The following is a 16,210-nucleotide window of genomic DNA, read 5'->3' on the forward strand; positions in this document are numbered from 1 at the left end:
TGGGGGATTTGAGAAATTACAGCCGAAACCAACAGTGACCTCCTAAAACGTCCTATCCTGTGGAAACAAGGAAAGACCTCATGTACTTGAAGTTTGTAAGCATGCTGAAGATCCATCCATCCATCCATCCATCCATCCATCCATCCATCCATCCATCCATCCATCCATCCATTTTCTATACCGACTATCCTTTTCGGAGTTGCGGGGGGGGCTGGAGTCTATCCCAGCTGTCAACGGGTGAGAGGCGGGGTTTGCGATCGGTCGCCAGCCGATCGCAAACAAACAACCATTCATGCTCACACTCACACCTAAGGACATTTTAGAGTCACCAATTAACCTAATGAGCATGTTTTTGGTCTGTGGGAGAGAACCCACGCATGCACGGGAAGAACATGCAAACTTCACACAGAAAGGCGACCTTCTTGCTGAGAGGCACGCGCGCTACCTGCTGTGCCACCATGCCGCCCCATGCTGAAGATGTCACTGTAAAATATAACAGCTAAACATTTAATAGCAATGAATTTATGTTTCTGAATTTGTGAGTTTTGAGTTTCATGTTGCACAGCGGTAAAAACCCTTTTCTTCTTCATGTGAACGCCTCTTTCTTGGATTGACAGAGCCTGATAGGTCAGATCGTTTCCATTCAGGATCTGAATATGTGAAATAGTCGGCTGTAGTATTTGATTGTAATGAAAACCTGAATGCACACGACACACAGACTTGAGGTTCTCGGGGTGGAGAGGCCATTAAATAGCCAGAAGGTTGCTGGTTTGACCCCTGACACTGACAGACATTTCAATTATGGTACCCACCATCAATGTCACTGTGTCCTTGAGTAAATGCCTGAGAGCCTAAATCAATTATTTAATACTCTGAGCACAATGAAGACGGCGCCTGTGGAGCTTTTTAGAAAACATCCAAATCCAGAAATGTGATAATTTCTCTCTGGGTATTCTGCTCACACACAGTTGTAATTATCACAGCAGCATACGATTTTATTTGCCTCACAGTCTAAAGTTCATAGAGAGCTGGAAAGCCAAAACACAGCTCAGTGTTTTCCATGGAAACAAGGCTCAAACCATTGTCTTACCTGCGATAGTGCCACAAAAATAGCCTGCAGATTGCTGACAGCATTAGCAGAGGTTTTTTTAATTTCTCTCAATGGGAGCATTTCCATGGATGTCCTTGAGGCAGGTCCAGTAACAGCGTTAAAATGTTCCGGGAATGGCAGGAAACATGCGTCACTACCCTTCATCCAATCAGGCGTTTTCATTGAGTTTTTTTTCTCCGACATTTAATACATTTTGATCGGGCTGCTGTCTTTAAGGGAGTTACTGTGGCCTTACTTTGTGCTTTGTTTTCTGAGAATATCCACATCGTGGCAGGGTTTAATACTTTTTATGCCTCATTGATTTATGGCCAACCCATCAAAAGGCCCGGGCTGGGTGATCAATCACCCCTGCACTCAAAACTCTAGCCTGCATATAGCTGCCACTGGAACTGGTCTCGCCTGGATCCAGGGGCAGGTTTAGGAACTGAACTGAGGGGGGCACACATGAGAAATATGTTTAAAGCCCTGATTATTGGCAATAATAATCTTTACATTATCAGTTGTTAATAATAGACCAACTTTGAATAAATGAATAAATAAAGAACTGCTATTTATAACTCCAGATAACCTGCAGCCACAAATGGATTATGAGGCAGAAACAGGCTGACAGACACGCAAACAGCCCCCCACCACAGACACAAAACCACTACACACCAGACAGCTGTGTTGTTTACATCTCTTTGCGAATGTTTTGTGACTGTTTGTGGTCATTTTGTACCTCTTTGTTCTTGTTTTTTTGTCTGCTTGTAGTCATTTTGATTCTATTTGTAGTTGTTTTTGTCTCTTTGTGATTGTCTTCAGTCTATTTGCAGTTGTTCTTGTCTCTTTGCAGATGTTTTTGTCTCTTTGTAGTCATGTTTTGTCTCTGAGGTCGTTTTACATCACTTTGTGGTTGTGATGCATCAGCTTGGGGTCTTTTGTGTGTCTATTTGTGGTCGTTTTGCATCAGTGCGATTGTTTTGCGCCACTTTGTGGTCATTTTGCGTCTCTTTGTGGTCGTTCTGCGTCTGTTTGTGGCCGTTTTGCGTTTGTATGTGATTGTTTTACATCTCTCGTTTTGCGTCTCTGTGCCTGTTCAGTGATACACCGCCACAACAATCCTGTTGAGATTTAATTAAAGCAGCTTTTAGTATTCAGACTGAGAATGTTGGTTATCCACAGATAAAATATTGTAATGGACTTGAACCGAGGCTTTGTTTGGAGCCCATTGATGCCCCGAGGCGATTATTGGTCGCTGTCCGTGGTGCTGAAAGTAAACGGGACTGCAAGCGGCCACAGAGGCCACAACAAATGACTTCCATGGGAATACAATTGCTGATGGGACTAAAATGCCACAGTACAGCTTGACCAACCAGCGTTTTTAATTTCTGTGGAACACATGCGGCAAATCAGATGTTAAACTCTTGACTAAAAGTGAGTCACACACATGATGGGGCCGACGGCTCCTCACAAATTGCACCCAGCAGGGATCCGGACCTTGTTCCCCCAGGAGCATCTGAGAGGCGCAGGCGCAAGAGTCAGAGAGTTTAATGAGAGAGTTTCTTTTCTGGAAGTCCCACGCATGCGACGCGAGGCTGTTTTTCTCCTTTCAGTTCAACATCCCAGTGTTGAGACTTAAAAAAAAAAAAAAAAAAAACCGCCTCTCTCCCCCTCCAGCTGCATTTGTAGACTAAACTGTTGTCTCACTTTGTTGCCTCCGTGCGTGTCTGACGAGGTGCGAGTCCCGAAGGATCTGACACTCTCCTCCTCTTCCTCCTCCTCCTCCTCCTCCTCCTCCTCCTCCTCCTCCACCTCGCCGTGGTGCCGCAGCAGCCAACGCGGTGAGTGCGTCCTGCAGCAGCAACAACAGCAGCAGCAGCATCGACGGCACCTGTCGTTTTCCGAACGAGCTGATGACCATTTTAGGAGTAAAAGAAGGTATTCTACGAAACCGTTCGCAGTCAGACACAGCGGGGATCCGTGAATACCGATGGCTTCATGTGTAGACATTTGCGCCTCTGAAAATTACGCATCGGTAAGTTCCTTTGACTTGTTTTCCACGCCGTGTGCTGCGCGCTTCCACTCACATCTCGGGCTTTCGCTGCGGCTGACCAATTAAGAAGGCTTTCTCTGAACCCGAGGCTAGAAAAGCGTCTTTCTTTCTTGAATGACATCAGGAGAGCCGGGGATGAATTTCGAGGAAGTGTTCAGTAAATAAGCGGCTGGTGGACGCTTTTCCTGCTGATGTTTTCCATGTGCAAAGCGAAGGTCACCCACATTCATTGATGATTTAAACGTTTACGAATGCGGGGGGGGGGGGGGGCTGGGCAAAATTATCCTATTGATTCTGCCCCACCAAGGAAAAAATCATTTTTCACTGATTGATAGTAATTAAGACTGTTTTGCAGATGTAAACCGTTTGAGATCTCATTTAAAAAGAGAGAGAGAGAGAGAGAGAGAGAGAGAGAGAGAGAGAAGAAGAAGCAGAGATAAACTGTTTTTCCTGTGATGTAGCCCGCATGGCCTTAGGATTATGGCACAGGAACATTAACTGAACCTATTAACAAAGCTGCCAAGAACTAATGATTTTGAATGGCTGCGTGCTCGCTCACTGACAGACATGCAGTCCCCTGTTACAGGCATTAACAGCTTGTATTTGGGTTAAACGAAAGCGTTCTCCTGTCTTACTGGGATCGTTTCAAACTGAAAATGAATTATTAATGCACCACGATGTTCAGAGGAATTCAGCACACACGAGGAGGAAGCTGATTTGTTGAGACAGATCTTTAGTATTCCCTTTACAATGGAGATAAATCGTTGAGGAGGGTGCACGGCTTTTTCTCTCTTGTTTCTCTGCATCTGTAGACACACACACACACTTAAAGTCTTGCAATTGATTGACAACCTAGTGATCCCTGTGCTAATTATAGTCGATGTGGTTTCCAATAGTCCTGTCAGCATTTAGAATAATCTGTTTTCCGGGTGTTTCTTGGCATCTTCTGGTCAAGTTCAGTACCTCGCAGTTGATTCAGCCTCTATTTCTGACTGGAAATCCTCATGAAAACTGATACATCCTCTTCTGTAATGTGGCTTGTCTGACCGGGATACTGTTATAAAATAAACTGTACAGTCAGTGCATTTGCTGATCGTCCACTCTCACCGGTGCTGGACTGAACACCGTTTGATTTCCCCCTTACATTCCCATCAGTACGAAGCTCCACACATTTCTAAGTGACTCACATGTAGCCAGTGCCGAGCAAAGCAAAGACTCTCTCGCTTTCTTGCCCTCAGGGTAGTTTGATGTTTAGCCCTTCTGCTGTTTCCCGCACCAGCGCTTCCACAACACAAAAGCCATATGGATTTGTTCTAAATACAAAGGTTTTTCTTCTCTAACTTCATTTGGAGCCTCCAGCAACGTGACTGCTGTGACATTTTGGGAGATGGAGAGAAATGGAGCTAATTATCTGCCAAGTTGTCTCTGTGTTTCTGTCTCTGTCGTTCTCCAGTCGGCTTATGTGTTTTTTTCTTTAAATGTGCATCCTGACAGTTTGGTTTCAGCCATACTTGACACATGTTATCCCTCGTCTATAGCTCTCTGAGCACAGTCTGTCCTATTACTTGATAAAGCATCCGAGAGATGCTTTAGAGGTAATTGGATTCAGTACTAGAGGGAAGGGACACAGAGAGGAATTTGTCTGTGTGTGTGTGTGTGTGTGTGTGTGTGTGTGTGTGTGTGTGTGTGTGTGTGTGTGTGTGTGTGTGTGTGCATGAATTAGCTTAGGGAGAAGATATCTGTGTGTGTGTCTGTCTTTGTGTGCCTGTTTGTGTGTTTATGTGTGTGTTCTGTGTCTCTGCTGCTGCTGGTTTGCAATGAATCATTGTGTTTTCAGGAAGCTGTGTGGATGAGTAAGACATGAAGGGAGGGGGTTTGTTAGGGGTGCTTTAAAGTCTGACCTGAGGCACATCAATTTCATTGTCTTAAAGGAAATTTATTTGATCCTTCCAAATTTCTTGCCTTTGGTAATCAATTTGTCCTTCATAAATAAAAGGCCTTGTGTTGCTTTTCTGCTTTAGCTTGAAATTCGGGCGATGACATATCTGCTATGGTCGTATATAACCTCGGTGAAGAACAACAAATGTTGCCTCTGTGATTTGATAGAGGGGGTTTTTATGAGTCTTCTGTTGGGATAATATAAGTGATACATGGCCACTGAGGAGGTGCGTGTTTGCTTATGTGTGTGAGTAGGTTGAGAGTTTAGCATACATGCAGTATATATCATTGTTTTTGTGTTTCTTACTGAAATAACATTTAAATCTTTTAATTGAGGACAATACAGTACAAATGTTTTGTATAATTTTAGCTTTCATTAAGCTGTCTGTTTTTCTTTCTTTTTTAATTAATCGATCGCTTGTTTGGTCAATAAAATGCCAGAAGAGATTAAAAAAATGCAATATTTCCAAAATCTCAAAGTTGTTTTGTCCCACTAACATCTCCAAACCTAAATATAATCATCACCTTAGACAAAGAAAAGCAGCAAATCATTACAATTACTTAAATGATTATTCAAAGATCAGAGTAGCTGTTGATCGTTTTTCTCTCAGTTTGTTAATCAGTTCATCAACTTACTGTTTCAGCCAAGTTTTAGCAAACTAGCTTCCTTTTCACCACTTTCACCAGTTGAACGTTTGTAAAATTAGTCATTTGAAAAACGGTTTTAACAAAGTTTAAACATGATCATCAATGATGCCTAAAACCAGCCAGGATGCCTCAATAAATTCACATATTTACTCTCATTGTGGTCCTCACCACGCACACATGCACAGTATTTTAATGCAAGGCGAGTATATTTGAATAGTAAATAAGAAGCGGTGCTGCATGTAGGAGGTTAAAAGGCATTCAGACGCGATATTAAAGAAACATGAGGCTAAATGCACACAGAAGAAGCCATACAAACAGATGTGCATAGAAAAGATTTATAGAGTTGCATAAAGAAAAGAATTATTGTGTTTACATAAAGATGTTCATTCCAGAAGAAAATATATAAGTTACTTAAAAATGTAGACACCTACTCTTGCACACTGCGGTTGTGTAATCATTTGTAAAATACCTTTTTGGAAAAGGTTATTCCTTATAATATGAATCCACATAAATTAATGCTTCAGGCAGCGCGCGGTGTCATTTTCCATTTCAGTTTCTGTATAACAGTTTAACAAATTTAGCTCAAATTATGTTTTGGTATGTAGTTCTTTCAGCCTGCAGGAGTGTAGAAGCAGCGCTCTTCTGTGCTTTTCAAATTATCACTGAGCTGAAATCTGTCTAAAAGCAACGTGTTTGATCCTTGGACACCAGTAACTCTCCTTCAAAGGTTCAGTATGACGAAAATATTAAGTTACAAATTGTTTTGTTCCACTGACTGACAGACTAACTGAGACTGAAAGCCACAGAGCTGTGAAGTTGGAAGAGGTTATTGGGCGTTCCTGGTTCTGGAAACAACGCTCTCCTCCATATTTCTCATAGACAACATTTAATGATTTATCACTGGAGCACGTCTGCAGCTTGGATCAGCATCAAACTCTCCCGACTGAATCATCAGAAAGATGAACAACTCTGTCAGGAAATGTCTGTTTGTTTTGGAAAAAGTTGATTATACAAGTCTGTGTACACAAACACTTCTCGCCAGAGGTTAGTCACAACTCCCAAGGTGCATTTCAGCAGAAAACATCCAATCGCAGAAATTAAACTGGTGTCACATGTGTTGCTAACGGCGAGTGGAAGATAAAGATTCTGGTGTTGAGAAAACTGAAAGTACAATCTGCAGTTTAAATGAACTGCAGAGCCATGTTGTGTGGCATCTCTGACTTGCTTTATCTCCACGGTAATGGCTGCAGAGGCTCATGGGTATTTTATTTTTCTCAGAAACAAAGCAGAAAAACATAAACCTGTTGGATCGTGGCATTACCCGACAGAGCATTTCTACATTAAGCAGCACCGAGGACAGTCTTTAAAGAACAATCTGAAATGTGCACACATAATGGGGACAAACACAGAACCAATCATTCCATGCTCAAGTCCAACAATATCATCTAAGAATAAAGAGGAAGTAAAGCAGCATATACCCGCATGTTGCTTTTCTTCTTATGGCTCCTACTAATAGAGCAAAATAATAAAAGTGATGCAGTGGCTGAACTCAGTGACGATGCTCTCGTGTTACGTTGTTCTCTTACAGAACCTTTCTCCTCTGTGTGTTGTATTTCAGAGCCCTTGATGCTGAGGTGTGGTGACGCTGAGGGGAGCAATTTCAGTGCATCCCAGTGAACACACACACCCTGACACACACACATATTGTCAAGCGCTTCACGGGAAACAATGAGAGGCTACCTGCTGACTGCAATCTTTCTGCTGCCCTTGGTGAGTAGTTTGTGTGCATGAATGTATGTACTGTGCACATGTGTATGTGTGTGTGTGTGTGTGTGTGTGTGTGTGTGTGTGTGTGTGTGTGTGTGTGTGTGGCTGTGCGGGAGCATCCAGGAATATGTAAGCATATCCATGAATAAGGGAGTGAGTGTGTTCATACGTCTCCGCTGTCAGCCCCCTGTTTCTCAGCTTCAGATTCATCATCTTCATACGTGCGCTGTCGCGGGCGTGTTTGTGACAGGCGCTGGAAGCGTGGAAATCACCATATGCCGCATCAGCACATCAGCATACGTTACAGGTCCTGGATCAGCTCTGTGTTAAGGCGACTGGCTGCCTATTAGAACAATAACAGATGGCCCGGCTGACCAGAGAGCTGCCTATCCATCTGCTGTGACTCACTTTTATTAGCGGGTCTCATTGAAATGAAAAGCAGAATGGAAGAGTTGTGCAAGTTGTGTGGGAGGAATTCAGCACACGGATGCAGCACAGCAGCAGTTCCCTCGGTGAAGCTGCACAGATACAGACGCTGGGTTTTTTTTTATGACTCTGACATCCTGAGTATCATCCTTTGTGATTCTGATGATGATGTTGTCTTTATCCTTTTGCAAATGCCATTAAAGATAATACCAGTGTAATGATGGCCACGAGGGAGACCAAAATTAATTCACAACGCAACCTTGCAGTCACAAACATCTTGTCTAACCTCTAAGTTAACACTGCCCCCTAACATATTGGATGTGAAGTGTTCGTCCAGCATCTTTGCACAGTCTCAAGCTGACCTTCAGCGGCCGATGTGGCAGATACGTCTGTTGTGATGCACTTATTGTGTGTCAAATGGGTCTGAACAGTGGGCCAGTGGTCTGCCATGTCAAATTGGAGTTTTATTATCTGTGCTGCGTGGTGCTGTGGGAGCTACTGAGTTATCTGGCCCTTGAAAATAGCCTTGGGGAGGGAAACGTGGTTCTGCAGCTTCAAAATGGATGGCTTATCTGGACAGATATCTGTCCATGGAGGAGAGGAGAGGAGAGGAGAGGAGAGGAGAGGAGAGGAGAGGAGAGGAGAGGAGAGGAGAGGAGAGGAGTGACTGGGAAAGGAGAAAAGACGCACACTTTCATTGATCTGTCTATCCTATGCAAGGCTGTCATGGTGTCTGTTTTAGGTTAAAGCTTTACAAACCCTCAGCAGTTCTCAGTTAACCTGGAATAGTTTTTGGTAAATCCACCATTAAGCTTGATTGTAAAGTCCTTCCTAGTTTCTTTTTTTCTAGCTTCAAAACAGTGATTTACTAAAGGTTGCGCCATTAAACTAATATAGACACCAGTCTCATGTCCATCTGTTAAATATAAAGCAGTCAGGAGATGACTAGCCTAGCATAAAAGCCTGGAGACAAGATTGCAATAGGTGTGTGATTATATCCTGGCTGGGAGCAGTAACTTCCTGGACTTTCTGCTGGTTGCCGAGCATTTGGTCTCAGACCCGCCAAGTCCAGCTCATGGCCCCTCATGAAACATCAAACATTTTACACTTTGATTTGCACTTTGATTTTTGGATGTATTAAATTAACGAGACGTTATGTTTTAATCTAACATAATGTCTCGTTATGTGTCTGTGAGCTTTAGAGGTGCTAGTAGGCTTACAGGGTCATATATTAGCATGCTAATGTTAGCTTTGTCAGTTAGCTACACAACAGTTACCCCTAGCATTTACTGTTATTGGCTGGCTGTAGTAGCAACTAGCTAATCATAACTTGTGTGATGCACTCTATGTAATTTACAGGTGTGTGTGTGTGTGTGTGTGTGTGTGTGTGTGTGTGTGTGCGTGCGTGCGTGCGTGCGTGCGTGCGTGCGTGTGCGTGTGTGGTGGATGGAGGTGTAAATGCAACTATGGAATCACATGCCTTTGCCACTGGGTTAGCATAGAAATACACGAGTGAATACCGATTGTAACTACATAAAAACAAAATACTATTCCAGCTCAGTGACATGTATAACCTGCTGTCCAGGATTCTATAAAGATAAATTAATGAATAACACATTGAATCCTGTCATCTTTCCGGCTCATCTGCACTCATGCCAAACAGATATTAGTCATCTGCATCCAATTATTTCTCATTTCTGGGAAGCCTTGCCTACAGTATGTATTGGCTTCTAGCTGGTTACCTGCTGCTTAGCAACATGGATGCCTACTGGTACAAAGAGCTCTTTCTCTCAAACATTGCCAGTGTCAGTTTTAATATCAAACACAACTGACAATATGAAAAAGTGAGTCTTTTAATTTCTTTTTTGTTTTGTTTTTAAGTCATCAGGGGGAGGCAGAAGCAGTTTCTGACCAGCACTTGACGGATGTTGTCCGGACATGGAGTCACACCAGAGACTAGATAGAAGATAGCTGTAATGATGTTGCACATAATTCATGTGGTGCTTTAAAATTCTGCCCACGTGCAGGGTGATAAAGAAAGGAAGTGGATCCTAGGACGTCTTCACAGTCGTTGATGCCCTATCTTATCTAGGCAGCGAGGCCTGAAGTGAATTCATATGGAGGGCAGAGAGGTAGAGTGATGAGTCAGCCATGGCTCAGAGGGCTGGGACATATTACACCTACCATTTCACAGCGAGAGCGAAGGAACGAGGGGGCAAGAATGCTAAGGGTGCAAAAAAAGAGATTGGCCTGAAGAGAGCAAGGGGGAGAGCTATACAGTAACTACACTACCTCTGGGTACATAGTTTCCCAGAATGCACCTTGGAACTAGACAACACCTACTCCAGTGTGTTTTGTGTCTTGCCTGCTTGTAGTCATAGTGATATGGCATTTTGAGCTCCATTTAGCTTTAGCATTTTGACATATTTCCAAGTAAAGTAGAATATGGAGGTGGAATATACAGAAGGGATTGGATAAATTTGCTCAGGGATTTGATCTGATAGCTCAAAAGTGGACGTGAAACTTAGAAGCTCCAATTTAGAGCCTCCACTTACAACCTTGTTGAATCAGGACATGGAGATCAAGAAGGATCAAATGAAGTGTTTTTAAAAAAGGTTTAACAATCTTAATCAAAAAACGCACACCTTCGATCCATGGTATCGCTCTGCTAGCTGCTACAACCCACAAGGTAACAGTCAGGGGTCGGGGACGCGTGAGTGAGTGTGTATTTTATATTTAGAGTGTGTGAATCCTCAAATATATTAAGAAGAACTTTGGTATTATAGATGCTTAATGCAGGGACACAGGATAAGTTGGACTTTTGGGGGCAACATATTGACATATTATGGCCATATAAATTTATTACAGGGAATATGTTAGCGAAAAGTTGCTGATTTACTTATCCAGCAGATACATTAGCATTTATTTCTAGCCATATTTCTGGCCACTTCGTGCATGTAAGTCCAATATGTAATAATGTAAGTCTTCTTTTATCTCGTTTTTGGTCACCACCAACTCCTGAGAGAAATATCTGGTCCTTGTAAATATCAGATATCACCTTTTTCAAATTGGTGAGACAGAGACTTTTAATCTTACATAACCTTTAAACGTTAGCAAATATTACTGTGTCTATGTTGTACCCCATCAGCAGGAACACGAAGCTGCTTAATAAAAATCAGGTTTTCAGGGCCTTTAACCGTCTTCTCATTGGTGCAGTGTATCAGTACATTCAATATTTTTTGTGACACTGTGTGTGTTTTTGTTTATCTTCTCCAGGTGGCCCCAGAGTCTGAGTACTGCATAATCAAGCGCGAACATGAGAAATGCATGGAGAGGATCATGCTGCACAACCCCAGCGATGACCTTGAATTAGGTATGTGAGGATGTGTGAGTGTGTGACCACAGGTGTGCATGGGTGTGTGTTCTCGCAGCCTTCTGTGTGCACAACTTGGCGTAACACTGCTGTGACTGAATTGTTTGCATCTTGGGTTGCTCAGAAAGAGCCTGTCGACTAGGAATTACGTTTATATTGAGCTAGTTGGCAACTGCAAAGACGTTTTAAGGAAACGTAATGATGACTGAATTCATGCAAGTCATTCATCTCTTAAAAAAAACAGGCTTGTTTTTATAGTCACTGATCTGGCTTTTTTCATTTTATCCAATCAGTTTTGAAAAGGTCATAGCGGGACATGAAAGAATGAAAGATGAGTGAAGTTTTCTATCATGGTCACGTTGTACATACGTCACCCTGAAAGGTTGCCACACAGCACAAACACCCATCCGGTGATATATACCGTTCACAAACCAAATGTCTGCTTGTAATGTCACGCTGAGCTGCTTTCGCATTTTTCCCCACGTCCTTTTCCCAAAAAAGAAGAAACAAAACAAAACAGGAAGCTTGGTATGTGATTCCTGGAAGCAATTATTTTCTTGGCTATGGACGGTGGGTTTTCATTAGCGACTGCTGCAGGCCCCCCGCTGCTCCAAATTTGCCCAACAGACTGCATCTCCCAGACTGCACTGTGACTCACGGCTTCGCTGACAGCCTCCTTGAAAAAAACATGAAACATGAAAGATTTAGAGTGTAAGATAACAAGTTTAGTGAGAAGGGGAGCTCTAAGCTCAGCTCGTTTTTCATGTGTAGATCTTCAAGGCTGAGCCTGAAGCCCTGCATGTGCTCAATTTATGTGGTTTATCTATCTAAATGTTTTGTATTTTCAATTTATTTTTTTTTTTGGACACTTTTCTATGATGTTGCTTAGCATTTACTGTGATTTCACTAGACAAATAACAGTCATGTTAAACTGAAACTAGGAGATTAGATCAGAATGACATGTAGTGAAAGTCCTCAAGCGCAGACTTCATTGTCAATATCATTGCTTGTTCTCACGAAGCATAAAATTGGAACATTAATATCTCTGCCTGAGTTTATTGCAGACAGATCATATTTGGATGTGAGTAAGACTAATATTTCATGTTATGTGTGTATTTACATTTCCGTAGTCACACAGAGAAAAGGCGCTGTTACCATTGTGGCGATGTCACAGTTGTCCCATGAAACCACAGAGTGCTGCAAACCACAAACTGCTTTCTGTGTGAAGTTTGAGGAACTACATGTGTTAGCTCCCCCAGATGATAACTGCCACCCTTCAATGAGGATTGTGATAGGAAGTCATCGTATTTCTTTAATTGGCTCTTTTGTAACTACTGAACCGTCTCCTCGATTTTAAAATTTAGGCATTTATTCCATCAAATGCTGAATTTTGCAATACTAAACTAGCAATAAAATAATTTGTGCATCGTGATTTGTATCCAATCCAAAATGTTGTAGTTTCTTCCTTAGCCCATGCTACACCCTTCCATTAAGTTTCATTTCTGTAATTCTGCAGAAAACAAACAACTCAAGCTGAAACCATAACCTCCTTAGCTGAATTAATAACTCTGCATTAATAACTAATGCATGATTTGTTTTCAGTTCACTTTTACATGTATGGTTGAAATCAGCCATTCTTTTGGCTTTTGATTTGATTTGGACTGAGCTATCTATTTTCAGACCATGTAGCCAAACATTTTGGCCTTCCTCAACCCTTCAGCTGAACCTTGTTTCCTGCTGTCCCTTTAAAAGGAACCGTTCTGTGTTTCTGCTGACAGCAAATCGTTGGCAAGGAAATGAAAACGCCTGGTTTGCATAAATCTGACTTGGGGCTTTAGAAAAAGAGAAAAAAGGGGAAAAAGAAAAATGAGAACAGGAAGACAATAAATAAGTGAAAAGAATAGGAGATAAGTGATGGTCGGTGGCCCGGTCACATGACTTTACTTTTTTTCTGAATTACCAGGATCCATTTCTAAAAGCATATTTCATGATTTATTTCTGCTTATATTTTTAATTGAGGCTCTCTGGCCTCAGATTAGTCTGCAGGCCGTGTGAAATTGCTACGTACTGATTTGCTGTCTGGCACTGTAATCAGCATCCAGCTGAATTTACCCGGCGCAAAATGAATAGTTGATACAAAATGGCCTGCACAGTGTCTGTTATTTCAAACCTAAATCATCCTCAGTCAACCGTTTCTCTAAAGCTAAATGAGAATGAATTTGATTGAACTTAGAGACATTTTGGGGGATTTTTATGACCGTCACACTACAGAACAGGACACTTAAATATACTTTAGAGTGTTCATTTAGAAACAACAAATCAGTTAAGCGATCAGTCCATAGTAAGCTTATCTGCAGCTATTTTGATCATTGATTCAAGCAAAAACACAAAAAATCTCTGGTTCCAGCTTCTCAATCATAATCATTTGCTCTTGTCCTTGTTTTATATCATTATATCGGGCATTAAGGAAGTAGGAAGTCGTAATGGACAATTTCCCACTATTTTCTGACATTTCATAGACCAAACAATTGATCAGTGAATGAAGAAAACAGTCATGTGACAGAGTGGTGAAAACAGCTGGAGTCCCATGTAAATATTTCAGCTTGTCTGTGTTTCTTTTTGCCATTTAAGGCTCTTACAGAAGCAGTGACTCACATTTAGATGCAAATCTTTCCAGGAGCTTCATGACATGTTTTCCCTTTCAGACCAGTGTTTAAAGTTTAATAAAGAATGATGAATGTATGCTGTCCGTGTGGTGAAATTAGCTCTGATCAGTATTGTATGGCCGTAGCAGCTCATGACTCAGAACAGAAAAAAAAAACAAATCTCACCCAGTTGTTTGATAAGATCAGCTTTAGTGGGAAAAAATAAACGTCTGTATGTGCTTGTGTACAGGTACTCTGCAGTATACGTGTGTGTGGATACCATGCAGCCCAGTGAAGGTTCAGTGTGCTGTGGGAGCTTGTGTGAGATAGCCAGAGATGCAGACAGAGCGCTTTATTAAGCCGGTTACCTCTGCAGCTCACTGCGGCTCATTTGGCTCAGATTTGCCCTTTAAAAGGTAATTGGCTTCGTGTCCGGCTCACCAGACAGAACCAAAACAGATTAGAGAGCCAAGCAGAATAGAGAAAGGTCTGCAAACACACACACTCACACACACACACGTACATGTCCAGGAACACATGCACACACAGACGCAGCCACACTCAAAAACACACTCGAAATGCATGTGAGTGAGCACACTATAAAACCACCCAAGCATAAACAACGTGGTAAAACCTCGAGAGATGAGGAAAGAAGAAGGGGGGGGGGGGGGGGGGGGTGCTGACCATAAGGGACAGCGAAACAGAGACCTGAGAAATGAAAGCTGTGGGAACAGCACTGACAATACAGGATGTGATATTTGTATGTATGACTCAGGTTATGATTTAGACAGATGAAGAGAAACAAAACAAAAAACAGAAGAGTTTCATCCTGTTTGGGACACCAGATGAGTGAATAGCATCAAAATGAATTAACAAAAAAGGATGAAATCGACTGCCGTTATTTGTCCTGCAGGTTACCATGTTTAGTTTTAAAGAGGCTGAACTTGGTCATGTTCAATCAATAACAGAAGACAAGCTTGGTTTATATGTGTAATGTTACTTTTGTTTTCTACTTGAATCTGCAGCTGCCCTCGGTTTTACGCAGCTTTACAACGAGTTTCAGCTCATTGTTTGACTGTCCAGGCTGTAAATTTACTGTTTTGTTTGACTCTCACCGTTCTCTCAGTGTTGTTTCTGGCCACAGCAGGCAGCCGTCCCCGGCACTATTCAAAAAGTCCTACTTTCACTCACCTCACTTTTATAGTTTCAGGTTGATTTCAATTGTAGAGCCTCTTTACATGATGTCCTCTTCCTGTCCATCTGCCAAAATCCAGAGGACAGAGGATGTGAGTTAAAAAGTGTTGACACACTCATCTGAGTCAACCATCACTTACTATCATAGTGCACAGATTTATGAGCTGAATACAGTCCTTACAGGCTTTCTACCCTGGTTTTTGTCTCCCAGGCTACTCCACAGGCTGCTCATCGTATTGGTGCAGGTTTTCTGAGCTGTATGCAACCCAAACTACAAAGAAGTGCCCCCCACACCCCTGAAACCAAAGCTTTACCCCTGTGCTCGGCCCCAAAGGCTAGACAGCCACAGTTAATGACTAACTGATGAACACAGTGGAACGTTTAGCAGCCAAGAGCCAGATATTTCCCTCAGGAATTGGTAGGGACCAAAACAGAGCTAAAAGAAACTGAATATTGGACTTTCATTGATCCAGTAGCCAGAAGCATGACTCCAAATGAATGTTGCTCTGTGACTGCTGGATATTTAAGCAACTGTTTGCTAACAGGTTCACTACAACAACTTAAAAGGAGATGATATGTCAGCGTTGTGTTCAGCTAACCTGTTACTTCAAGTTTAAGTTGTTTAAAAAGAAAGAGTTGTTCTTCAGTTGGTTGTCCAGTATTAACACGGCTATCTTAAAAAAGTGTTAAAACTATCTGACTGATAAGTCAAGAGAGGTAATTAGATTTGAAAGCTGCTTTCATATTAGCAGAAGTTTCGTCCGTGTGGATGTCATGAAAATGCTGCATATTGGAAATTAAACTCTATTACCTCTGATTTAATTACCTTGACTTGAATTTAATTCAGTTCATTTAAATTCAATTATTGTCAATATCATTTCATCAGCTTTATAACAGCAGAAATGCTGATAGGAGCTTTGCACTGACCCCCTCGTGTTTCTGTTCATCTGCTCAGTGTGTCCGTGGATGTGGGACAACCTGACCTGCTGGCAGGCGGCCAATGTCGGTGAAGTCGTGGTGGTCAACTGTCCAGAGCTCTTCCATGACTTCATGGGCCCTGACGATGGTGATTAGCT

General features: G+C 42.1%; 1 protein-coding gene across 4 annotated transcripts in view; it reads left to right on the forward strand.

Annotated features, from left to right (window-relative positions):
* The first annotated feature begins 2,782 nt into the window (after window positions 1–2,782).
* The window catches only part of LOC139338642 (pituitary adenylate cyclase-activating polypeptide type I receptor-like), a 29,301-nt gene continuing 15,873 nt past the window's right edge, over window positions 2,783–16,210 (forward strand). The window contains exons 1-4 of one of the 4 annotated variants that reach the window (XM_070973853.1): window positions 2,783–3,125; window positions 7,348–7,499; window positions 11,199–11,295; window positions 16,090–16,200. In XM_070973853.1, the coding sequence (XP_070829954.1) occupies window positions 7,458–7,499; window positions 11,199–11,295; window positions 16,090–16,200 (250 nt within the window). In that variant the 5' untranslated portion in view covers window positions 2,783–3,125; window positions 7,348–7,457. The remainder of the gene's footprint in view (window positions 3,126–7,347; window positions 7,500–11,198; window positions 11,296–16,089; window positions 16,201–16,210) is intronic. The other 3 variants (XM_070973852.1, XM_070973851.1, XM_070973850.1) reach the window with 3 other exon arrangements.

This window comes from Chaetodon trifascialis, chromosome 11 (assembly GCF_039877785.1).
Source record: "Chaetodon trifascialis isolate fChaTrf1 chromosome 11, fChaTrf1.hap1, whole genome shotgun sequence".
Taxonomy (NCBI): Eukaryota; Metazoa; Chordata; class Actinopteri; order Chaetodontiformes; family Chaetodontidae; genus Chaetodon; species Chaetodon trifascialis.